We start from the raw sequence: 23,786 nt of genomic DNA, 5'->3' as shown, positions 1-23,786 counted from the left end.
TCTACGTATGCTTGATTTTTACCAAAGTGTATAAAACGTCGAGTGTGTTGTTCTCTTTTTATTTTAATATATGCACCCAACTTATCTAAACTGTCTTAGCTTATATAAATGAAATTCTAAATTTATATTTATCTATCTACCTATTAAATAAATGCTTGATGCATTTAAATAAATTTAATGTTTAATTTATTTTTATGGCAAAAGTCAAGCGTAACATTTTTGGAAGTAGAATGCCAACTTCGATTTGAATGCATCTGAGAGTTTTTACGTGAATATCTCCATATCAATTGCTCTACAAATTTTAAATAATTTATTTTAAAACCTACTTGCTTAGTTTGTTTAGTTAAGTGCGCGCCTTAGTGCATTTAAACTTAATTAAAGAGCATGGGCGAGCGCCAAAAGGGCGCATCTTCAATTCTTTCCACTACAAATACAAATTTGCGAGAAACATAAAAATGTTTGCAGTTTGTATTTGTCGCACATAAAATCTAATATCGAATTACAAGCGCAGCAGACACCACCACACAGTTCGCCAGTCCAGTGCTCGCTCAACAGTTGAACAGCCAGCTGGAGTTGGAGTTGGACTTGGAGCTGGAGTCGACGTTTTAGTTGTGTGTGCGTGTCAGCGAAACTTTGTCTGGCAGTGTGCAGCGACGACTACGACTGAGGTCTGGGGATACATAAAGAAACTGAATTGAGTTAAATGTGCGATAAATTGCTTTTTGCATTTATCATGGTGCATGGAGCCGAGCCTAGGATGAAGATGCAGCCCAAGCCAAGGCAAGCACAGAGACTGTGGCGAATATTGAACAAGATTTTTAATTAGCCGCCAAAAAAGAAATAAAAGCAAAAAGCGCCATAATATGTAAACCACAACAGAATTTATTAGTCTTGCAATAAAGCTTGTTTATAAAGAGCCGCGTCCTGCTGCAGGATTTGCTTGATGTAGGGCAGAAAGCTAGACACGCGCGTATACACATCAGGTTTGCCTTGAGCGCAGGTGCTCGTGCCATAGGAGACAATGCCCACCAGCTGACACTTGCCGCTCGACAAGATCAGCGGACCGCCCGAGTCGCCCTGCAAATTAGACAAGTTTTTAAGCCAACATTAAGTTGCAAGCTGAAAAGCCGCCTGCTTACCACACATGCGCCTTGGCCAAGCGTAGCCAGCGCACAAATCTCGCTCGCCGTAACGCGAAATCCTTTCTGCGCGCATTCCTCATTCGAAATGGTCTGATAGTTTAACACCTGCAGACGCGCCGGCAGCTGCGGCGCCCCAGTCTCGGCCACAGTTGAGCCCCAGCCAGTTAAACGCACACGCGCCTTGCTGCCAATGCGCTCAGCGCCACCCAAAGACACGCTACTCAGCTCGGGACGTTGCAGCGCAAACTTTGTGCTGACCCTAAGCACTGCGATGTCGTTGACAATGCGTGGAACACTTGCATATTTCGCATGCACATGCACCGCCGCCAGCTTATGCCGCATGCCACCAGCCGACTGCCAATTGTTGCTGCCCACCAGCACAGTCATGTTTTCCGGCCTAAGCTTGTCCACGCAGTGCGCTGCAGTCAGCACATGCTGCTCGCTGATGATGGAGCCACTGCAGAAGTGTTGCCAGCGTCCACGTCGCAGCATTTGCATCGACACCTGAAACGGCACCGACTCATTCATCAGCTGCCCGCCATTGATGCGTGCATCCAGTTCCAGATGCATTGGCGCCACCAGCTCCAAGCACAGATAGAACACAAGTGTATGTTTCAGCAGCTGTTGATATGTCTGTAACATTGCGATAAAATGATAAAAATGTTGCACACTCAAGACTTTTTATAGCTGCAGCTGCTGAATTCTTATCTGCAAAATTTGGCAAGCATATATATCTTTGTTATTTGCTTGATAAATATTATATAACTTCCATATTTATTGTAGCTTGTTTAAGTTCAAGTTCATTCAGTACGCTGTATAATAAAGAACAAAGAGTCTACAAGTTAAGTAGAAAGAGATCTAAGCTTATTTTTAATCAATTATATAATTTAACTAAAACAGCAGCAAGAGTAGTACCGTTTATAAAGCTATAGTAAATTCCAACAACAACTAAATGCAATTTGATGTATAGTTATTAAGTAATATGTATGAATTACATTTAATTTAATTTATCAATCAAATGCTGATTAATGTGCATGTAATTTTTTTTATTAAATATACATATAGTATTGTCTATATACTATATCATGTATATGTCGCATAATTCTATTTAGACTGTGAGCTCTAGCGGCTCCGTAGTGTTTGTAGTGCTTGAAAGGACCGTATTATTATATAATGATAGATATAAGATAAGATAGACCACTGATGACGAACAACATGAAGTTGGTCGTAGTGAAAAGCGGAAAAGAAAAAGTTGTCTTGGAGAGTCAAAAGTCGAGATCCGGTCTCTTTGGTTTGGGGATGTCGAAGAAGTAACAACTATAGATACTCGCTGAACTATTTTAGAGCGTAGAATAACAAAAAGTGATAGCTAAAGTAAAATCGTGCAATAAATGTCTGCCGCTACTCGAAATGAATGGCAATTAATAGCAGAGACAGCCTCATCTCCTACATATATTTACTTAAGTTTGATAATTATTATTTTTTTATTAATTCACCAAACTAATTAGATATGCATATATTCTTCCATTGTCGACTGCAGCTGACTGTCTTAATTTAATCTACAAGCTTAAGCTTCAATAAATGTTACATTACATTTTATTTTATTTTTCAACAATTCTTAAACAGCGTTCACTGCAAATAATTTGATAGCTGAGTATAAGCAAAATATATAAATTATATTCTGCAAATTCTTGCTCGAAATAAAATTTGAATTTATATTTTTAATGAAGTGCATTCAATTTCAGCGAAGTTGGGGTTAACGCCGCCTGACAAAGATTGTTTGTGTTAACAAGATAAGCATCCTGTTGGACTTGGCGGCTTGGGCTGTGACTGCCTGGAACGCCATCATTATTATGACATTTTGGTTGATTGTCAGCCAGATGCACAAGCTTGTTTCAGCCAACTTCTGTAGAATTGTGCGTGTGGTCAAGATCAAGAAAAAGGCTGAACCAGAACACCACAAAACAAAAACAACAAACATTTGTGAATGCAACTTTTATGGCCTGTCGGCCGTTTTGTTGTCTTTGCCGCAGCGAGTCTTCAATGTGATTTATAGTTCAGTTCTTAAAGCAAAGCCGCGTTTTTTATGTCTGGCACATTTATTGTTTTAAATTCAGTAGCTATCTGCGGCTTAAAGCAATTAATTGTCACCTGCAGTTGATTGACTCTTTAATTAATAAATATTTCTAATAAATAGTAAGCCAAAGTTCAGAGTCTCTGCACATATTTCATGGGGAGTAGCCATAAGTTTATTCAAATAAAGTAGTGCTGTGGCAAAATTAATTGCATGTTTTGCATAATCAGTAAATTGGTCGTTTATTTTACGCGTTCCAAATGCGACACTGCCGCAGTCTCAGTCTCAGCCTCCTCCCGCTTCGCTACAGGTGCATACGTAGTACCTATAAATTATGGCTTTGCAACCTTGCAACAAGCCTCAGTCTCAGACTGCAAACGAGGCAAATTAAACACATTTTTATTTGCAAATCAGATAAGAGATCTCTGCACACAGCGAGCTGCTTAACCATTTGTAGATACAGCCACAGTCAGAGAGTCACTGAGGGACAGAGACATGGCCATATTTATTGGTCGCGTGAGCTTGTTACCTAATTGATGACAACAGGTAGGCGCTTCTGTCAAGCCCGAGTATCGCTCGAGCTCAGCGCGAAATAAAAATATTATATGATTGCGAACTGATAGCTGAGATATGCTTATGATTTGCCTACACGCACACCAGAACAGCAGGAGTCTCAAATTTGTAGCAAACTCCACGGCACTCCCCCCACTACCCGCAGACATTGAAGTGGACATGTGAACGAGACCAGGTAGCTCTGGCATTATATTTCACTCAATTAAAGTCGCAATCAAAGTCTTAAGACAGCAAATTTGTTGCAATAAATATTAAATATATCATAAGCAATCATATTTAACTGATGGAGCTTTGTAAGTTAGTTACAAACTTACTATTTTTAGTATCTAACTAAGAAACAATTATATATGTTCTTAAAAATGCAAACGTGATAACAACAATTAGGTTAGATTTACAATTCCTTGCTGATATCAATAAAAATTTGATGCTGTCTGTTGAGCTTATTCTATTTTTAAATTAATTTGATTAGCTGCTGTGCCATTATTTTGAGCTTGCTCAAAACTATTTATTTTATTTTATTGACTTACATATATTTAATGAAAATCCTTTTTATTCAAGACCTAGTCGTCATTTCGATTTGAAGCTGGAGTTAATTTATATATTGAAATTCCGAGTGCGAACGAAACTAAAACAAAGCCTAATGAGTTAACATAAGGATTAACCTGTCAACGGTTGTCTGCGTTGCTTATATGCAAATGATATGCAGAGTTAAGAAAAGAATAAAAATAAAATAAAAGAGAGCAGAGATAAGCTCCTGTCACGTTACCCGGTATTCCGAGCAACCTGTCAGGGTGGTCCAATTAACAAAAGCGAAGCATAAAGCGACAAGACAGGCGCCAATACCCACGCCAATGCCACTGCGCAAGGAGCTGGAGCTGGAGCTGGCACATCCTGTGCGCGTATTATAATAAAGCCATTTCAAGTTCAAATCAGTTCGGAGCGCAGCACTGGGCCCACCTACAATTAACACAGTAGTCCAAAGATCAAGACCTCAACATGCAGCCGAACAGCATCCCAAAGGTGTGCATAATTAATTTGCGCCAGTCGCCGCCACACACACAGATTCAGTTCGCCAGTTCAGTGTGGAGAGATGCACTAAAATGATTCATTAGCTGACTTGCAATCAGGCCGGAACTGACACAAGCTCAACGCCCAGCAACGGATCGAGTCAGATAGTTGCCAGCCCAGACCAAACCAGACCAGACGTTTGAGCTTGATTTGCATCGTACAAGGAGTCTGGGCAGCAGTCAGCAGTTGCAGTTGCAGATAGCCTGCACCAAAAGGTGTTGATTGCCAACTGGCAGAGAGCACAGAGCCCGATGTTCCAATTGCCAGTCAGCAGCGATGTGGCAGGAGTCGAGACCCACCCAGCATGGAATTAAAAGAAGCAGAATATTTAAATTATTTCTTGATTAAAAATGCAAGCTCGATGAAGTCAACTCAACAGCGATTGTGGCATTCAACATTTCATTTGCTCTAAAGACTGAACAAAATGTTTATATAATGCAGCTTAGTATATATTTTTTTTATCACTAGCTTGGCGACCTTGTTATACATAGACCACCCACAGCTACCGCCCACTAAGCGCATTTGATAAAATTCAAATGAGCCGCACATTTGCAGCCTATATAAGCCCAAAAGCAACTTGCAGCAAACAGTAGTTAACAATGGCAGTTGGCTTAATATTCGTTTTGCTAGCAACGCTGCAGCTGAGCGCAGCGCTGCCCATGAACAAAGTTATAGATCGTAGGTATATAACTATTTTAAACTGATAAATGCTTTAATACTTTATTTACAGTCGATGCATACTTTGAGCAAGCGGACAGCAGCTCGCAGGAGCGCGTTGTGGGCGGCTATGATGTGCCCGATGATGAGTATGTGCCCTATCAGGTGTCCATGCAGTTCCTTACGCGCAGCGGCAAGCAGCGTCACTTCTGTGGCGGCTCACTCATTGCGCCCAATCGTGTGCTGACTGCCGCGCACTGCGTCAATGGCCAGAACGCCAGTCGCATCACAGTCGTTGCGGGAGTGCGTGATCTGAACGACAGCACTGGGCCACGTGCTCAGGTGCAGTCGTATGAAATGCACGAGAACTATCAGGAGCTGGTCACAAGTGATATAGCCATACTTAAGCTTGAGTCAGCCTTTGAGCTGGATGACAAACGCATTGCTACCATCGATGTTAGCAGCAATGATCTTGTGGGCGCTGATCAGGATGTGCTGCTCTCCGGTTGGGGCTCAGTGTTTCACTTTGGCACTGGACCCTTCGCCAAATATCCTACTGTGCTGCAGAAGCTTTCGTATAAAACCTTGTCCAACGAAAAGTGCAAGCAGACCATGGAGCAGTTAACCGATACGGAAATTTGTGCCTTGGAACGTTTTGGCAAAGGCGCCTGCAATGTAAGCAGCATTTTTCAATTTAATCTCATTTTTTGTTAACTTTTTGCTTTCAGGGTGATTCGGGTGGTCCTTTGGTCATGAGCAATGGTGAATCTCTGAAGCAGGTGGGCGTCGTCTCCTATGGCACTGCCTTCTGTGCCTCCAACAGTCCCGATGTCTATACACGCGTCTCTATGTTTGACGCTTGGATTAAAGAGCGCATGGCTTAGATTCGGCAGCGCATTTTCACACTCTTTAAATTTTACAATTATTAGCAAATGAAATTAAAATCTCTTTCTCATTACTTTAATAACATTGTCCCCAATTAAAAGTAATAAGTTCTTCTTCATCTTTTCTGTAAATGCAATGAATCGTTTTGATTGTAGAAATTGATAAATAAATAAAAATTGCATGCAAGCATTTTAAATAATATGACTATTGTTATCCTGGAAAAGCGCTCACTGCTTAGTCCATACCCTACTGAAAGTCATGAGGCATACCTGCCAGCCTCAAAGTGCAATAGTAGAAGCTGAGAGCGTCAGCCGCTCAGTAAGAGACTGAATGAGAGCAAATGCTTTTGTTATCAGTCCACAGTTCTAGCGAAAACAGAAAATATGGGGATCTTGTTTGTATTCGCTCAATAGCTCTGAGCTAAGCGACAGTCAGTTTAACTACCTGCATTTGTCGTTTAATGCAGTCAAAGCCAATCACTGCATTAAACGACAAATGCTGGTAGTTAAACTGACTGTCGGTTCATATAAATATATATATTAAAATTATATTGTGTTTATTTTGTGCTTCACGAACTTATAGATTCTCTTTCTAGCTGTAAAAGACATGGCTACATGATTTACAAATTTAAGAAACCAAAGTTTGTTTACAGTTTTTTGTTTTCTCCAGTTGTATGCTATAAAAAAAATGCGTGCTATATTTTATACTGCACTCGGCTTTAATTTAAAGCCGTTACTCAAAAGCATGCATTGTTTTTTTCAGCTTGAAATATATTTACAAGCGATAGATGGCGCCAGCGCAGTATTTATTAAATTAGGTTAATTCAAGTTTGCTTTTATTTCTATTTATTTATAAATAATGTAGAAGCCCTCACCACAACCGATGATTATTATCAATATAGACAACTTACTTCCATATCTTATAAATATATGTACATATTTTAACTAACATTATGATTTATAATACGCTTCCATGTAATACAATGTTGCAATGCGTAAATTAATAAACAATAATAAAAGAAATAAAGCTAAAGTATAGAGTCACTTTTAGTTTAATTCAAAGATTGTTGTTTGTGATTTTTTAATTTTTCACTGCACTAATAAATAATTAAGAATTTATATGATAAGCACTCGCATATTTAGTTCAGCTCAATGCCAATTACCTGCGTGAAAACTCATTAATTATTAAATTTCAAGAGCAAAATGAATGGCATAACTTGAGCGACCCAAATACTGAGTGCGCGATAGTTATGCAAATTTATCGCAAATGGGGGTCAGGTGCTATAGCTATATAGCTCGATGTGTGGATCGAAATGTTGGCATTAAACAAAAGCTATGATGGAATTACTTTTTCTAACAGCGATGCTCGCTAGCAGCGCTGCGCGCATCAATTGTAAGTGGTAAACGCATAGACTAAAGAATAATCCTTAAAAGGAATTGCGCACACATTTTGCAGCTCGTCAGCCTGGTGGCTATGCGCCCACACGCATTGTGGGTGGAGCGGATGTGCCAGCGGGCGAATATGTGCCCTACCAGGTGTCGCTGCAGTATCAAACAAGTGGCGGACAGATGCATTTCTGTGGCGGTTCGCTTATAGCGCCCGATCGCGTACTAACTGCCGCACATTGTTGCCAAGGCTTCAATGCGTCCCGCATGTCGGTTGTGGCAGGCATACGCAATCTGGATGATCCGCAGGGCTCGCGCGCTCGCGTAATCTCTTACAGCATACATCCGAACTACCAGGAACTAAAGACAAGCGACATTGCAGTGCTCAGCTTAGAGACAGCGTTTGTTATAAACAACAGGAGCATAGCAACCATTCCGTATCAGTCTGAAGCGTTTGTGGGCGGCGGTGTGCCTGTTACATTAACAGGCTGGGGCTTGAGGGTGCCAGTGGCGCTGCCCTTTCTAGACAATGTCAATTATCCAAATACGTTGCAGCGCATGAGCTACGCCACCATTACCAATGAGCTGTGCCGCGCCAGAGGCATGGAGGATGTCACGGACACAGAGATTTGTGCGCGAGGACCTTTCCGCGGCGCCTGCTCGGTAAGTAGCTAACATTTGCTTATTAACAAATGTTAACTCTTTTCTTAGGGTGATTCGGGTGGGCCACTTGTAAGCAACGTCAATGGACTGCAGCAGGTTGGCGTCGTGTCCTATGGTCTGGTAGTCTGCGGTCTGTTTGTTTCCCCCGATGTCTACACTAGAGTTTCTACTTTTCGTACTTGGATAGCAGAGCAAACAGCTCCTAAGTCTCTTTCGCTTTAATTTGTTGGCTACACATCGAAATAATTTACAAGCCCGTTTGAGAGTTCAATAAACAATTAACAAATTAATATGCGCGCTCTTACTCAGCTGGCGCCTCAGCTGCTGGTGGCTCAGCTTCAGCTGCAGGTGGTGCTTCCTCTGCTGGCGGTGCTGGAGCTGGCTCCTCAGCCGGCGCTGCTGGTGCTGGCTCCTCAGCAGCAGCTGGAGCGGCAGCTTCTTCTGCTGCTGCTGGCGCTGCTGCTTCGGGCGGCGCTTCTGCAGCCGCTTCGGGCGCAGCTTCAGCAGGTGCCTCTGCTGCTGCTGGCTCTGCTGCTGCTGGAGCAGCTTCTTCGGTAGCTGCTGCTGCAGCAGCTGGTGCTGCTTCTTCAGCAACTGCTGCAGCAGGCTCAGCTTCATCTGCTGCAGCCTCGCCACTTGCTTCTGCTCCAACTGCAGCGGCTGATTCGGCGGCAGCAGGCGCAACTTCAGCGGCACTTTCAACTGCCAGTGTAGGCGGTGAAGAGCCGTCGTCTTTCGAAGGCGGAGTTTCTTTGTCCACACAGGGATCATCAATCTAGCAAGCAGCAATATAAATAAATTTATTTAAAGATTATATAATAACAAAGACTTACCGGTTTAATAGCCTGGCGCTGTTGAAATAAACAAAAGTCATTATTTCATTAATTTTAATATAACTATAAAACTTACTGCCATCACCCAGCGGAAGAAGCGTTGTATAATACGCGCCGCAGCATCTTGACGCTTAGTCTCTTCGTCCTCCTCGTCATCCTGCAAAGAACTCAGTACTTAAAGTTTTGGCAAGATTAAAGATTATACTAACCATCATGCAGGTGCAAGTGCAGACATGGAGCGCCATTGTTCGACGCACGATATAACCACGAAAGGCTGCCTGTATAGTAATGGCCGCCTGGTTGCGCATCATTTCATCAATACGCTTTAGCTCGCGATCCCGGAAATACTGATAAAGCAACTCAGTACCTTGGGATTCGGTAGCTGCTGCCATGTAGGCATCCACGAAGCGCTTGTAGGCGCTCTCAATAGCCGGACGCGAAGAGTCCAGCTCCTCTTCGCTGAACTTGCATTTCTCCAACAGTTCCGACAACATATCAATGTCAGCAAATTTGATGGCCTCCTTGCCGCGACGCATCTCACAGCGACGCTTTTCGAGAAAGTTGCGGAAACATTCCTCCATAACCGATGCCATCATTTCAGACTTCTCCTGCGACAGCTCGCAAACACATAAATCAGATATAATGCTATCAACTTGTCGCAAAGCGCGATCGAGTATGCTTTTGGCCACTAGAATTTAAAGTTAATTAGCAACAATTATAAGTTTTATATTAAGCGCTTACCCATGGCCTTCTCTCGTGTAACAATCAGCGAGTGCAGATAGTCAATGATGAACTGGCATAGGCACTCCTTTGTGGGCTGGCAACGCAGCACTTCCCGTGTTATATCGGATAGAAGTTCGGGGAATCCATCGGGCACATTGATTGCCTGTTGGCGTGCCTTGCCTCGCTGTATTAGATAATTCATAGTGTTATTGATAAATTTACAGATTTAGATTTTTAGATTTATTTGTTGGCAGCACTGTGTTCAATATTTACGTATGGAAAACTATCAACGATTTTTCTATAGTCTACTAGGTTAACAATTGTATACAATACGATACGACGTGAGTCATTTGGTAAAAGTGGGTGTGTTTTCAAAATGTATCAAGTCCAACTTGGAATTTGAATTGCAAAATATGAAGCCAGCTGACTTTTAAACAACTTCCGAAAAGCGTTGAACCGCTTTTCATTTCAGTTAATGACCCTAACTATGGGCACATGCTTGCCTAAAATTAAAAAGTTATAACTATGCGACTTCAAAATGCTCTGCAGCTAAACTAAAATTTGAAAATGTTGAGTTTTGAGCTGTTATTAAATTATATATATGGTAAATATGTAAAACGAATATTGAGCAGTTGGTTGCAACTGTGCAGGGTACAGAAATCTGGAAACAAAGAACTTGAATAACATTGCTGTATTATTTTTTACTCACTGCATATTAATGAAGCCAGTGGCGCTGTAGCAAAGGGGATGGATACACTTATTTCCAGTATTCGCAGTTATAAAGATAACGACAACGCCGCTGCTTGCTGCTGGCGACGCATGTTGACATGCAAAGAGAGAGGGCAAACCCATCCAGCAACAATATTTACTCGCGAGCATTAAAAAGTATTTTCACTTTCGCAGATTGACGCAGTTCGGTGCCGAAGCTTCGATGTGCTTGGTCAGAATGCAGCCGCTGTGTCGAGCCGCATTGACATTGGGTAATTATATAAATTAAACCAAGCGAAATAGACTACTCCAGCTCGCACGTTTTGTGCTTTGGCAGGTCAACGAACCGCTTGGAACACCTGGAAGCAATGCCAAAGCAGGCGCATCGCTTGCCTTGCGGCGCTATCGGAGACGCACCAGATACTGCAGAAAACGTGTCGTGAGTTTGCCAATGCAGAGCTGGCCCCACATGCAGCGCGACATGATCGTGAAGAGCTTTATCCCGCGCAGCAAGTGCAGCGTCTTGGTGAGCTGGGACTGTTGTCGGTGACAGCGCAGGAAGAATACGGTAGGAGTTTGTTTTGCTGCTTGTTCACTGAGCTTGACGTTGTCGCTTGCAGGTGGCGCTGGTCTGGATTACCAAGCGTATGTCATTGGCATGGAAGAAGTAGCTCGCGGAGATGCTGCGCTATCCATTGTCATGGGCGTCAACAATCTGTATTTGGGCGCAGTGCAGCAACATGGCACGGAGCAGCAGAAGCAACAGTTTCTAGCGCCTTATACGCAAGGGCAGCATATTGCCTTCTATGCGCTCTCGGAGCCGGACTGCGGCTCGGATGCCAGCGGGCTCAGCACGTTAGCTAAAAAGAATGGCAATGATTATCTTTTGAATGGCACAAAGGCTTGGATATCAAACTCTAAGGAAGCCAGTGGCGGTCTCATCTTTACAACAATTGACAAAGCGTTGAAACACAAAGGCATTACAGCTTTTCTAACAGCTAAGCAGGTGCCCGGACTTACCATTTCGAAGAAGGAGAGCAAAATGGGTATGCGCGCCAGCAGCACGTGTCAACTAACGCTGGACGATGTGCCAGTGCCGCAATCCCAGATACTTGGTGAGCTTGGCGGCGGTTTTAAGATTGCTATGCAGTCGTTGGACTGCGGTCGCATCGGGATTGCAGCACAATCAACTGGCATAGCACAAGCGGCGCTCGAATTGGCCACCGATTATGCAGAGAAGCGTTTGGCTTTTGGTAAGCGCTTGTCGCGACTGCAGCTTATACAGCAAAAATTAGCGGATATGGCTCTGCGAGTCGAAACGTCTCGTTTGCTCACTTGGCGTGCTGCCTGGCTAAAAGATAATGGACTGTCAATAACTAAGGAAGCAGCCATGGCGAAGCTTCATGCTTCCGAAGCAGCCACCTTTTGTGCTCACCAGGCGATACAGATTCTGGGTGGCATGGGCTACGTTACGGATATGCCAGCAGAGCGCCTTTATAGGGATGCACGGGTTACAGAAATTTACGAAGGCACTTCGGAAATTCAGCGTTTGGTGATTGCCGCGTCAGTAATAAGAGAATATGCTAGTTAGCTAGTTTGAGACTTTAATAATGTAACTATTAAAAAGTGATATTGCAATAAACTGTTAAACGTACAATTTTCAGTTGGTGTTTAAATTTTAATAGTAAGCAACGCAACAGCTGATTGGCGCTAATTTTCGACAAGTTATTCGATACTTTGAATACAATGTTATCGCTTGTCAACGCGCACTCTTTGCAATTGTTCAACACTAAGCAAAGAAAATCTCCAGCACAATCTTGTTTAAAATATTTTGATGTACAAATAATAATAAATACAAAACAGTTAAATGCGATGGAGCGTCATTTATCTGAGTATTTTCTAAACTATCAAAAGCAGGAACTTGCTGCTTTAATGGACACGTTTGAGGATGGCGATAAAATCGGCAAAAGAATAGCGAAGCGCGCTTGCAAAGCGTTTGTAAGTAAACAAAAATAACATTACAGATTATTACTAACTTTTAAATAATACTACAGGAGGTAACTGAAAAGGACATGAGACGCATTTACACACCAGATGAAGTGCGACAGCTTTGCACGCGCACCAAGCTGCGTGTGGATATGACTCAATATAACTGTGTTTGGGATGCAAAGCGACGCCTTATGAAAAAGGGTCGTCTGGAAAACAAGTCGGAGCGTTTTATTAATGCCATGCTGGTTAAAGCCATCACCAGGAAAATGTGTATTCCTTACACGGATGAGCAAATTGCTAAGTATAATGAAATTAAACGATGCGAGCTGAAAAAGGCAAACAACTTTAGGTTGGATCAATGGAAGCGCCGCAGTGATAAAGAAAATAAAAATACGGCAAACCAATCTGTGCCTGATAATATAAATCTAAGCTCGATCAATGATATTACTGACGACCTATCGTCATCTGATGAAGATGTTGGTTTACTGGGCAGTGATATTAACACCGAACCGTTGACATCTGATGATGATTCGGCGTTCATGGCTAATGATATTAACACTGAGCCATGTACCCAGGCACCACCAATGCAAAGTCAGCCTGTGCTACTGGCTAGCGCAGATTCTATACTGCCTACTCAAGCTGATGAGGATTGGGCTGCAATGGCAAATGATGTAAACACCGAACCAGTAACACAACCGCCACAACAACTGGAGAGTCAGCCTAAGTTGCTTGCTAACAATGCTTCAAATAACAATAATTTGGTGAAGAACCTCAACAATGTAGAAAATGATATCCCGGTTAGCTTACTGGATTCCAATAGCGATTCCCTAAGCTGGGTTGAGCGAGCTCATGAAGTAAACACAGAGTCCATGATAAACTCTATTAATACTGAAAGCCAACCCTTCACACAGAGCCAGCCATTAACACAGAGCCAGCAAATGAGGAGTGAACAGTTATTGTGTTCCACTGAAGACTACGCTTTATTTAATACTCAAGTTCCTGCTACATCAACACAATCGCAGGAATTACCATAAGCAAAGCTCTTTTGTAAAATTTTGTATACTGAAAATTTAATTTAATTTCTCATGGATTTTTGAAAAATTCCCAATATTATGTACTTCAATACATTTATAAACCAACACAACTGAACGCATCATACTCTACTTAATAAACGTTAAGCAAAAATATAAATTGTTTTAATTGTCCGCCTTGAACAGCTGATTGACTATTGTGGATGATACTTGCTAGCTGCGGTGCTGTTGTCCCAACTGCCATTTTGTGCCATCACTAGCAACTGATATATTTACGTTTACGTGCTGCTAATGCTTTAATAAAATTCTTGTTTTTGTGCAAAAATGAGTGCAAATTTATTGGAATTAAATGTGGACACGCTGTTTGAGCAGCACAGTGTGTCCGAAATCGATGCGGTGCAGAAAAAGATACAAATGGTAGTTGAGAACAAACGCGAAGAGCTACGCACTATGGTTGGGTGAGTGATGTGGCAAGTGGCGAAAAACAAAAAAAAGTTATTATACAAATTTTGCTTTTACAGTGAACGCTATCGCGATTTGCTAAAGGCAGCAGATACCATAGCCGCCATGCAAAGCTCTGCCGGCACACTCATCGAGCAGGTGCACTGCATCCAGTCAAATTGCCGCAGTCTCAACGAGCAGCAGCTGTTGGGCTTCAAGACAACGCCCGTGGCATGCGAGGCAGACATCTTGTTGCAGCAGCGCACTGCCAGCAAGCAATTAAACAATTACTACAGCACCATGGTGCAGATAAAACTGCTGACCAGCCTGCCGGAGCTCATTTGGACGCACATTGATCAGGAGCAGTTTTACGCTGCCACAGAGCTGTTCATATTCAGTCGCCACATTAGCACTGGCCTGCAGCTGGATGCCAAGAATGCGCTAATGCAACGTCTGCCTGTGGCTCACAAGCAATGGGAAATACTGCGTCCATTCCATTTGACCATAAAGCATGCAGTGCTGAATGTGCTGGAGCGTGAGCAGCTCAGCGCTGAGGTGGCTGTGGATTGCATGCAGAGTCTGTTGCTGCTGGAAAAATGTGACTTGCATCATGTGTTGCAAACGTTCTTGCAACTTCGTGCTACGGCCTTTGTGCGTTGCCTTCAAAGCCAAAGCAGCGATGCGGAGGCGAAGAAGTCAAGGCGGGTAAAAGAGCGCATCTTGGCTAGCTTGCATATACTAAACGGCACCATTGAGCTAATGGACAAGTGTTTGCTATGTAAGTATCAAATTTAAATAACATTTTCTGTATATTTTATAAATGTTGCTATGTTGCCCGCAGCAAATGGTTTGCTCTTTGAAAGGATTGAGCAGTGCAGTGCAGCAACAACTCCACCCAGCATTAGTCGCATGGATATAAGCGAACGTCAGCTGGCACATCTGTTACCCGATATTATAGCCAATTATAGGCCGCAGTTTGACAAGCCGCAGCTGGCAGCGCAACAAATATCGGACGCTTTGCTTGCTTGGCTACGCAAGATTGATACGCTGGCGGCCAAGGAACTGGAGCAGATCTTTTCGCTGGTGAGCAGCATGCAAACCATACAGGACATTAAGTCAGCAGCTGCAGCCACAGCGCAGTCCAGCTATGCAGAACTGGAGCAGCAACTGCAGCTAAAGTCGACGCAATTAAATTTCTATAAGCACAAGTATGTGCCGTTGATCAATGCGCGTGTGCGTGAAATCATACGCAGCAGCTGGGCTGCGGCTATGCAGCATACCTATGAGCTGGTTGTACAGTTGGTGCAGTCCAGTCATAGCCAGGAGCCAGCTCCATTGCAAATATGGCGTGAGCAGAACGAAGATCTGCCGTTGAGTCTGGCAGCGGCTTTGAGCGAGCAACCAAAGCGTTTAGCTAATCGCACCAAAGGCTACAGCACAGCAACAATTGAGCTATGCGCAGAGTTTGACAAGCAGCTGGCGCAGATTGTGCAGGAGTTGAATGTGCTGCTGCAGGAGCAATCGACGCGCGCTGAGCACAAACTGGCGCTGATTAACTTTCTACGCGAAACAGCGCAGCAGCAGATGATGGATTATGTGAGCAAGCTGAAAACGCTGCAGCTGCAAGAGCGCCAAGCGCTGTTGCAAGCGCTGCGTTGCACGCTGGCGCTGATAGAGCTGTGTCCCAGCCTGAAGCTGTGCTTCTGCCAACCCAGCAGCTGGCGTCAGTGGGCAGGCAACTTGACTGCAGCTGGTGCTGAGCATTGGCAGCGTCTATGTGCGCTCATCGAAGAGGAAATGTTGCGCCTGTGGCTGCTGATCGTAGACGATGTACTGAGCACGCATAATTGCGATGATAAGCTGCCCAAGGGCATAACACACAATATGGTGTTGCAGGACTTTGCAGTAAGTGCGCCACTATAATTCAAATATATATATATTAAAGTCATTTTATGCGCATTTGCAGCTATGGCATACGCAAACGCTGGAGCAGCAGGACGAGGAGCAGCAACAGAGCGTGCAAAGCAGCATTAGGATACCCAGCCAGCCACGTTTATCGCTACAAACTTATCTGCATCAGTTGATACAAGCGCTGAACGTTGCCGTGCCGCAAACTTTGCCCTCCAAGGTGTTGCATGCCTTTAATCAAAAGCTGCTGACACAGCTGCTGGCGCACTACGAACTGCTCGCTGCTGCGGACTGCACCAAGTCCAGTCAAAATATCGCGCTGCAGCTGTACTTTGATCTAAAGTTTCTGGAGCGCGTCTTTAGCGTTACACGCGAGGAGCGACAACTGTATGAACAATTCCATGCGCTGCAGCGCAGGCTGCGTGACTTTATAGATCCCTTTGACTTTGAGCTGTTTGCCGAGCATATTAATCAGCATGTGGCACGTTCAGCGGCGCGGCTGCATGGCGAGCTGGGTGTGCTCACAGCCATGCCGGCTAATCTACCAGGCGGCGTTGCAAATGCTACGCTCGCACATGAGGCGGATCCAAATGTCTTATGTCTAAGCTCCTCAGGCTCCACCTCGCTTTGGTTTCCTTTGCTGCCCATTGTTACAGCTCAGTCAACGCCGCTGCACAGCGAGCGCAAGTCGCTGACCACTGCAAGTGAAAAGGTAAGTTTACCTTTTTATTTGCTAATACCTTAAGCAATCTTTCAATTTGTATTCTAGGCATTCTTTGAATTGTAGTCTATTTATCATGGTTTAATTGATTTGCTGGTAAACTTCGTATGTAATACTTTGCGTTGTTTGTCGTTTCAATTTTATGCATGCACAAGTTTCTTACACTGTACGTTCGAACTCGAACATGTTCGCTGCATATTGCTGCTTTTTGCCGCTAGGTGCGCTTTGATTTTAATTTGCCGCACTGCTGTACAAAACTCTGTTTATTTACTCACCATAAATCTTTATTAATAGTAGCATTTATAGAATTAATTACAATTAGCCACCACAGCAAGTATTTCAACATGATGCCGCAACACTTAGCGGCGCGGCTTAAATGCTAATTAATGAATTGTCCATTATTGAAATCAAATCGTAAAGCAAGCATTAATTTATAGTAGCCGCCTGACTTTAGTTGTTGTCGGTTTAGCAGTTACGCGCATGCTTTTGCTAATTACGGCTCAGTATATGGTTGGCAATTATTTGGAATTTGCCATGACATAAATCGAGCGCTAATTATGCCCTTACTTATGTTTGTCTGTGTGTGTGTGTGTGTGTGTGTGTGTGTGTGTGTGTTGTTGATTTGTGTTGTTGTTGGCCATAAATCTTGCACCGTTACGCCACATTAATAGATTAATCACACAAAATTAGCAATTAATATGCCCACTTAATTAATAACATATGTATGCATATACGCTATAGTTACCAACTTCCCTGCTCTTTCACTCCTAGGCCATGACTCCCACACGTAAAGCGCCAACAACACGTAAAACCGAATCCAGCTCCAGCTCCAGCAACAGCAGCAGCAAATCGAAGTCGAGTGCCGCCTCATTCTTTGGCATGTCCCAGGAGTGGTTTCGATAGAGCCAACAGACACCACCTCCCTCTCCTCAGCTGTAGATGAACTTAATGAAGTGTTGGCCAACAGTGAAGTGCGCGAAATGTTCGCGTTCAGCCAACTGTAAGCAGAAGCCAAAGGAAGAAGAAGGATGCGCCGCACCATGTGTAGTCAGTTGTATAATGACTGGCAGACAGACGAAAGTCCGAGGTAGTCATTAATTGTGTGTTAACTGTTAAACGAGCATTCAAAATGTTTAATTTAAACTGCTGCTGCTGCTGCTGCTACAACTTCAACTGTAAATTATTGTATTTATTTAAACTTAAAATATATAACTATGCTTAGCAATTGCAGTAAACTAAGATTTGTAATTTAATACGCTTTATAACAATGCAGCTTGGCTTCTACTTTTTGCCACCTTTCTTGCCACCACCACCACCACCGCCGCCGCCGCCGGCTGACTTTTGCTCTTGTCCTTTCTTGGCGTTGCCTTTGTCAGCGGCTGCTTTATTCTGGTTGCCACCTGCTGCGCCACCACCACCGCCTCCACCCTTTTTCTGTATGTTGACAGTCAAGCGTCAAAGGTATGGCAACATAAAGGGAGTAAATAATGAGAAAAGCATATTAAAACTACAATTAAACCCAAAGGGCATAAGAAAACGCAACTCAGCATGCTCAAGTCTTTATTAGTAGCAGCAGCTCTCTCTCGCTCTGAACTTTCTTACATTTTAACATTCATTCATTGTTTGCAAACTTTCGAGATTCGAGACTCAAGCTTCTTAAACTAAAGTGCTGACTATAATTAAATTTTTCGACTCACAATTAAATTGTTAGTTGCATAACACAAATATTGCTTACATTGCCACCCCCGCCACCGGATCCACCACCACCTCCGCCTCCTCCTCCGCCACCGCCGCCTTTATTCTTGCCCATTTTTTTCTTTTTTATCAAATTTCTATGCGATAAATAATTTAATCCGTTTCTACTTGTTGGCGAGCAACTTTCGCCGCAAGCAAATTGCAAATTGCAACTAATAAGCGCTCGGGCTGTAGAACAAAATGCATAAATAAATTTTCATGCGCAAGGCGGAAGGGAAAATAAACCGTGAAACCAAAACAAAATGCACCAAACTGCGACAACAACAAAATGCTTGAGCATAGTGCGCCATTGAGCAGTGGGGGCCACCACAGCGTCCTCTCTCTCTCTCTCTCACTCAGTTTACTGATTTAGCTAGTGGACCTCGCCTCGTCCGTTGTTCCCCTCTGGCCAAGCGTTGGCATGGCCGTTGGCTCGCCGTGCAGTGGATTATTTAGTCGGACTGTGTATTTGGCATTTCTGTTTTGTATTTTTTCATTTTCTTTTGCATGTGCTCCCCTCACCCGCTCGGCAGGCGCCAATCGTTGGCAATGGCATTGACATTGGCTTTGTCTCACGTCTGCATTTGCGTTGTGCCTTGGGGGCTGCCTAGAAAGTGTTGCAAGTAGTGGGTTGGCAACAAGGGCGCGCACTCGACGGTTAATAATGAATACATATGTACAACACTGCGTATACTTAATGTGCATAATTTTATTTTCACTTAGCCTGCGGTAAATAATGTTAAAGGTTTGTAGAACTTGTTTTCTTTTTCAGGTTAAATGGCTGTGGGGAAGTAAGAAATGTTTGGTATCAAATAAAAATTTAATATATGCAATATAGATAAAAATATATATACTTATCTATGAATAGCAGCGGTCCACAGTCAATGGTGCAAGGCGTATAAATTTTCAGTGTCTGGCTGATAAAATCTATGCAAATGTAGAAGCAGCAAATGCTCATTTAAATATATGAAACTAACTTTAACTTTTACTTTTACAACTGAACAATCATAAAGCTTGTTAATGCAATTGGAATAATATTATGCTTTAATTTCAAATCATCTAATAAGTCAATTGAAAATGTGATTGGCATTCGTTTACATACCTAATAATATTGTATGCTCAATAGCTGTTTAGTTACTAAACAATTAAATTATTATTGTAAATAATGATAATGATATATAATAATATTCAATATAATAATAATGCCCAGATGAAATATTTTCATTTAGTAATTATTACAATTAAAATTTAAATTGCTATGCATTTGTTGATGGGCGCATTTGCAATTAACTTTTGTGATTTGAGCAGCAGTCAAAGCAAATATTCGGCACTCAGCGATCAAGTGATGTGCACAGCTTCAGCTCTGTTTAGCTACTGAACTCACCCATGATGGAAAATTTCATCACCCACGCTAAGCTGTCGGCAAGCTAAGGCCCAAGCTCTCAACTAAACGAAGCTTATCGTGCGTGGTCGCTGCCTTAGCACTTAAGCAGACCAGCTGAGCGAGAGAGCATGCAGGCCTAAGCTCAGTCATGATACAAGGTAGCGGACTGCACTCTTCTTTTTGAGTGTTTGGGTACTTAGCTTCAGTCGGTCGCGCTCACACCGTATACAAAACAAAAAGAAACGAGAGCGAGAATGCAGCAAAAAGGAAGAAGAAGCTAAGTAACCTAGGAGCGTAGTCCGCTACATGCGTAGTCCGCTACATTGTATTATTCTATCAGGAGCTCAGGCAGACATAAAGAGATTACGAAAGTGCAGCGCTGCTGAGCGAGCGCAATAGCGAGAGAGCATGCAGGCTTAACCTCAAGCAGCGATCACACGTGCGCTCAGCTTCAGCTCTGTTTAGCTACTGAACTCACCCACGTCAAACTGTCGCCTAGCTAAAGACGAAAGTCTCAACTTAACGATGCTTATCGCTGCTTTAACGGTAAAGCACTGCAGCTGAGCGAGCGCTAGAGCGAGAGAACATGCAGGCCTAACTTCAGGCAGATATAAAGAGATAACGGAAGTTTGCTTTGACTAAACAACAAAAGTGGCGTGATCGACTTAAGCTGGCAAGCAATACATTGCTTAACTATTTAATTTTATTATACTTTAATACATGCGTTTATTTTGATGCTGCTCTTTATGCTTGCCTTTGGTAAAATGTAATTGTTTAGTCAACTGCATAGACGCTGGCTGCTGGGTATTTTTTACAAGAACAAATTTATTATAGCTTGTATAACAATTTTTTCTTGAATTAATTCCTGCAGCTCGACACGTGCACAAAATATTTCAATTAAATTTTTGCATGCATGTGCACGAGCAATTTGAAATTTTCCAGGTGTTTGCATACAAAGTCAAATTCTTATGCAAATACAAAGACTGAGCGAAAGCAAGAGAGAAATACAGACAGACAGAGAAAGTGTGTGTAAGGAAGAAAGATAAAAATCTGTGTGTTGTATGATTTCTTCATATGCTAATTATCACAGCATAAGAATTTCACAAAACTCAATGCATAGCTAATGAATGCAATACATAGACATGCATGCATTCATGTGTGTGTGTGTGTGTGTTGGCTTTGGTCAACGGACTAATTAGAAGCGCTTAGCTGGACTAAAATGATACTAATAGGATAGCAAACTATGCCAGCTAATTGCTGCCATATTAGCAGCCAGTGTAGTGGACTTGTATTTTGCCAATTCAACAAGTTGAAATCTGTATAGAGCATAAAACCAAATTAGAAGTGAAAAGTCTAAAATAAGCTCATAAAATTACACACACACATGCACAGTTAAACGGATGCCAGCAACAAAGTCGCTGCTTCAACATTTGCAGCAGGTGCAGCAAGCTGCAAGATAAACTCCTCCCTAGCGCAGAGAATAGAAAAAAAATAGCTAGAGAAAAGTTGCGCAAATGTAAGGACAGACTGTCTGCATTTAAACGAAATGGATAAAATGGGCGTACCGGACTAACTAAATACATACATACATACGGACGGAGGGACGGACGGACGGACGGACGGATACGGTAAAAGGGCTGATGCGAGTGCTGTGCGGAACTTTAATTAAGTTTTGGTTCTCCCAGCTGACTGACAACTTGAATTACAAATGAAAAACTTGTGTGTGTGTGTGTGTAATAGAGAAAAAGCCAAAAAAAATGGCAAACTACTGTGGGCCATAATAACACATTGCAGCTACAAAAGGTGGAAGCGGGACAAGAATGTGAATTACTTGAACTGCCAGCACTTGCAATTGGACATGCAGCCAAACAGACTGTTGAGCTGAGCTGAGCCAAGAGCTTGAGCTTAAACCTAAGCAACGCAAACTAAATACATACATACATAGTTGTAACCTAGGCTAGTTAGCCATTGTGAAAGTAGCACAGGAAGCGACAAAAGCAACGTCTAAGCAAAAATCAAGCAAGGCTCTTCACAATACGACAAACTAAGATGCGCTGTGTTCGCTGCTCTTGGCCATTAACAAAAGAGAACTAGCGTTAAAATAGTTGCACACAAATGCGTTATACACTTGGCTGTGCCACAACTAAATTTCAAATGAAATGCACTTCATTCAATGCACTTTTATTTTCATTCATTTTTATTTACTATATTTAATATGCTTGAAGTTCAATTCAAACTTACCTTTGTGCTACAATTTTAATTCATTTTCATTGCTAAAAGTGCAAGAACATAAAGAGCACGAATCGTTCGATTCGCAAATAACGCGTTCAGTTAATAGCATTGGTGACTTACTAAATACGCTTACTTAATAAATAATTTAACTAATTCTTTTCCATTGTTGCTGCTGATCTTAGCTTAAGTAAAGTTGGCTAAATCGACAAATGAATGACTCTGTATAGAGTCCTTGGCTGGGAACTGCATTCGAACTTCATCATCAGGCGACTGTCGTTACAGCTGGTGGCACAGTATTTGGTTTTGCTGGAACTTGATTTCTACCACGTTGCTGATGTGGCGGGTTGAGTACTCAGCTTGGTGTTTAGGGGTGGGGCTGGGGACTGGGCAAAAGACCAGGAAACAGATGTTTGCAAATACCTTGAGAAAACTTTTGGCTGAGGTATTTAAATAAATGTTCGCTCCAGCAACTTTTTCGTCAGCCGCAAAATTAAAAAAAAAATATATATATATATGTATGTACACAAAATGTTAAAAAGAATTTAACTAAAGGCAAAAGGAGAAAAAAAATGTATATAGAAATGTGTGTAAAGGAAAAAGGAAACCGAAACCAAAGCTATTCAATTGCATTGAATTGGCAGATTATACCAACGGAAACTTGGCTGCAATAGAAAATTCACAGGCTATGCCATTTTGGCTTTCTTTTTTTTTTTCTCGTACTATTATTACTTTTTGCTTAATTCTCTTTTTAGCTGCAGCACAAGAGTTGCATTCAACTGCGTCGATTTTAATGGCATACTACAAAATGTGCTTAAATGTAAGTTGAGTGCTTACCAAATAAGCGATGTCTATGCACAAAATATGTTTCCACGAAAAAAAAATAAACAGCATCATAATAATGATAATACTACAGGTAGCCATTGAAAAGGAAAAAGTAAATGTGTTTTTTACACCGCAAATTATGATTTAAAGAACGTTTTATTAATCGCTATTTGGCTGCTTGTCAGCAGAGGCAAAATAGCTAAGCGAATAAATAAATAAATTGATAAATAAACTAAAAAAAAAATAATAAAAAACATAAATTTATTCTTTGTTCGGTGTGAAAATTAATTGTAAGTTATTTATCCTATTTATTTAAAGTTCTTATGTTCGTTACCAAAATTCATAAGCTCTGAACATTTAATTTGCTGTTGATTCGTCATTTTTCCTTAGAGCTCATTCAATTGTTTTTAGATTTTAGCGTCTTAAACATGAAAATAAAATTTAAAATATTTTTTCGCTGCTTAGCTTTCAGTTTGAATTTTTTTAAATTTATTAAAGTAGTAACGATTTATATTTTAAACATTTGGTGCACAAATTTTAAAGCAATGAGATAAATACAAATCAGCATAAAGCTCTGAGCTGCCCTTGCCAAGGGTTAGCATTTGATGTTGCCTTGAAACCGTTAATCGTATTTAATGTTTTCCGGCAATCATAAATTTTAACTTCATTTCGAAGATTGCCTAAATTTCATATTGTTTTGTTAAGAGTGAAAAATTCAATGGTAAATTTTGATTATTCATTCGTTGTGGAGCATAAAATATGTAAAATGCCATAAAGCAAGTTCAACAAAATTTGTACATGTTTATTTATGCA

At 41.9% G+C, this 23,786-nt stretch overlaps 8 protein-coding genes across 10 annotated transcripts; 5 read left to right on the top strand and 3 right to left on the bottom strand.

Annotated features, from left to right (window-relative positions):
- Window positions 1–527: 527 nt before the first annotated feature.
- Window positions 528–1,815, bottom strand: LOC108602393 (chymotrypsin-1). The gene is made up of 2 exons (XM_017990505.1): window positions 1,140–1,815; window positions 528–1,077 (listed from the first exon to the last, which is right to left on the bottom strand). The coding sequence occupies exons 1-2, from the start codon at window positions 1,782–1,784 to the stop codon at window positions 886–888; spliced, it is 837 nt and encodes a 278-aa protein (XP_017845994.1). The 5' UTR covers window positions 1,785–1,815; the 3' UTR covers window positions 528–885.
- A 3,624-nt stretch (window positions 1,816–5,439) lies between these two features.
- Window positions 5,440–6,487, top strand: LOC108602380 (chymotrypsin-1). The gene is made up of 3 exons (XM_017990492.1): window positions 5,440–5,535; window positions 5,588–6,189; window positions 6,243–6,487. The coding sequence occupies exons 1-3, from the start codon at window positions 5,457–5,459 to the stop codon at window positions 6,396–6,398; spliced, it is 837 nt and encodes a 278-aa protein (XP_017845981.1). The 5' UTR covers window positions 5,440–5,456; the 3' UTR covers window positions 6,399–6,487.
- A 1,244-nt stretch (window positions 6,488–7,731) lies between these two features.
- Window positions 7,732–8,693, top strand: LOC108601916 (chymotrypsin-2). Its single transcript, XM_017989893.1, has 3 exons — window positions 7,732–7,791; window positions 7,855–8,447; window positions 8,496–8,693. The coding sequence occupies exons 1-3, from the start codon at window positions 7,734–7,736 to the stop codon at window positions 8,667–8,669; spliced, it is 825 nt and encodes a 274-aa protein (XP_017845382.1). The 5' UTR covers window positions 7,732–7,733; the 3' UTR covers window positions 8,670–8,693.
- On the bottom strand, window positions 8,661–10,283 carry LOC108601915 (translation initiation factor IF-2). The gene is made up of 5 exons (XM_017989892.1): window positions 10,022–10,283; window positions 9,490–9,968; window positions 9,357–9,437; window positions 9,281–9,298; window positions 8,661–9,222 (listed from the first exon to the last, which is right to left on the bottom strand). The coding sequence occupies exons 1-5, from the start codon at window positions 10,203–10,205 to the stop codon at window positions 8,749–8,751; spliced, it is 1,236 nt and encodes a 411-aa protein (XP_017845381.1). The 5' UTR covers window positions 10,206–10,283; the 3' UTR covers window positions 8,661–8,748.
- Window positions 10,284–10,917: 634 nt separating this feature from the next.
- Window positions 10,918–12,339, top strand: LOC108602417 (short-chain specific acyl-CoA dehydrogenase, mitochondrial). Its single transcript, XM_017990532.1, has 3 exons — window positions 10,918–10,983; window positions 11,049–11,279; window positions 11,332–12,339. The coding sequence occupies exons 1-3, from the start codon at window positions 10,935–10,937 to the stop codon at window positions 12,300–12,302; spliced, it is 1,251 nt and encodes a 416-aa protein (XP_017846021.1). The 5' UTR covers window positions 10,918–10,934; the 3' UTR covers window positions 12,303–12,339.
- Window positions 12,340–12,519: 180 nt separating this feature from the next.
- LOC108602323 (telomere-binding protein cav) lies at window positions 12,520–13,831 on the top strand. Its single transcript, XM_017990408.1, has 2 exons — window positions 12,520–12,709; window positions 12,766–13,831. Exons 1-2 carry the CDS (start codon window positions 12,584–12,586, stop codon window positions 13,732–13,734), a joined length of 1,095 nt encoding a protein of 364 aa, XP_017845897.1. The 5' UTR covers window positions 12,520–12,583; the 3' UTR covers window positions 13,735–13,831.
- Window positions 13,832–14,000: 169 nt separating this feature from the next.
- LOC108604359 (conserved oligomeric Golgi complex subunit 1) lies at window positions 14,001–18,215 on the top strand. 3 transcript variants are annotated; one of them, XM_017993798.1, is made up of 6 exons: window positions 14,001–14,189; window positions 14,253–14,950; window positions 15,014–16,077; window positions 16,139–16,792; window positions 16,850–16,897; window positions 17,573–17,655. In XM_017993798.1, the coding sequence occupies exons 1-5, from the start codon at window positions 14,056–14,058 to the stop codon at window positions 16,865–16,867; spliced, it is 2,568 nt and encodes an 855-aa protein (XP_017849287.1). In that variant the 5' UTR covers window positions 14,001–14,055; the 3' UTR covers window positions 16,868–16,897; window positions 17,573–17,655. The 3 variants fall into 3 exon arrangements, with proteins under 3 accessions (XP_017849287.1, XP_017849288.1, XP_017849286.1); XM_017993799.1 differs by having other exon boundaries at window positions 16,850–16,906; window positions 17,573–17,598; XM_017993797.1 differs by lacking the exon at window positions 16,850–16,897 and having other exon boundaries at window positions 17,573–18,215.
- On the bottom strand, window positions 17,970–18,714 carry LOC108604360 (putative glycine-rich cell wall structural protein 1). Its single transcript, XM_017993800.1, has 2 exons — window positions 18,537–18,714; window positions 17,970–18,235 (listed from the first exon to the last, which is right to left on the bottom strand). Exons 1-2 carry the CDS (start codon window positions 18,609–18,611, stop codon window positions 18,083–18,085), a joined length of 228 nt encoding a protein of 75 aa, XP_017849289.1. The 5' UTR covers window positions 18,612–18,714; the 3' UTR covers window positions 17,970–18,082.
- Window positions 18,715–23,786: the final 5,072 nt, after the last annotated feature.

This window comes from Drosophila busckii, chromosome 3R (genome assembly GCF_011750605.1).
Source record: "Drosophila busckii strain San Diego stock center, stock number 13000-0081.31 chromosome 3R, ASM1175060v1, whole genome shotgun sequence".
Lineage (NCBI taxonomy): Eukaryota > Metazoa > Arthropoda > Insecta > Diptera > Drosophilidae > Drosophila > Drosophila busckii.
The sequence above is the reverse complement of the archived record's forward strand: the minus strand, read 5'-3'. Positions and strand labels throughout refer to the sequence as shown.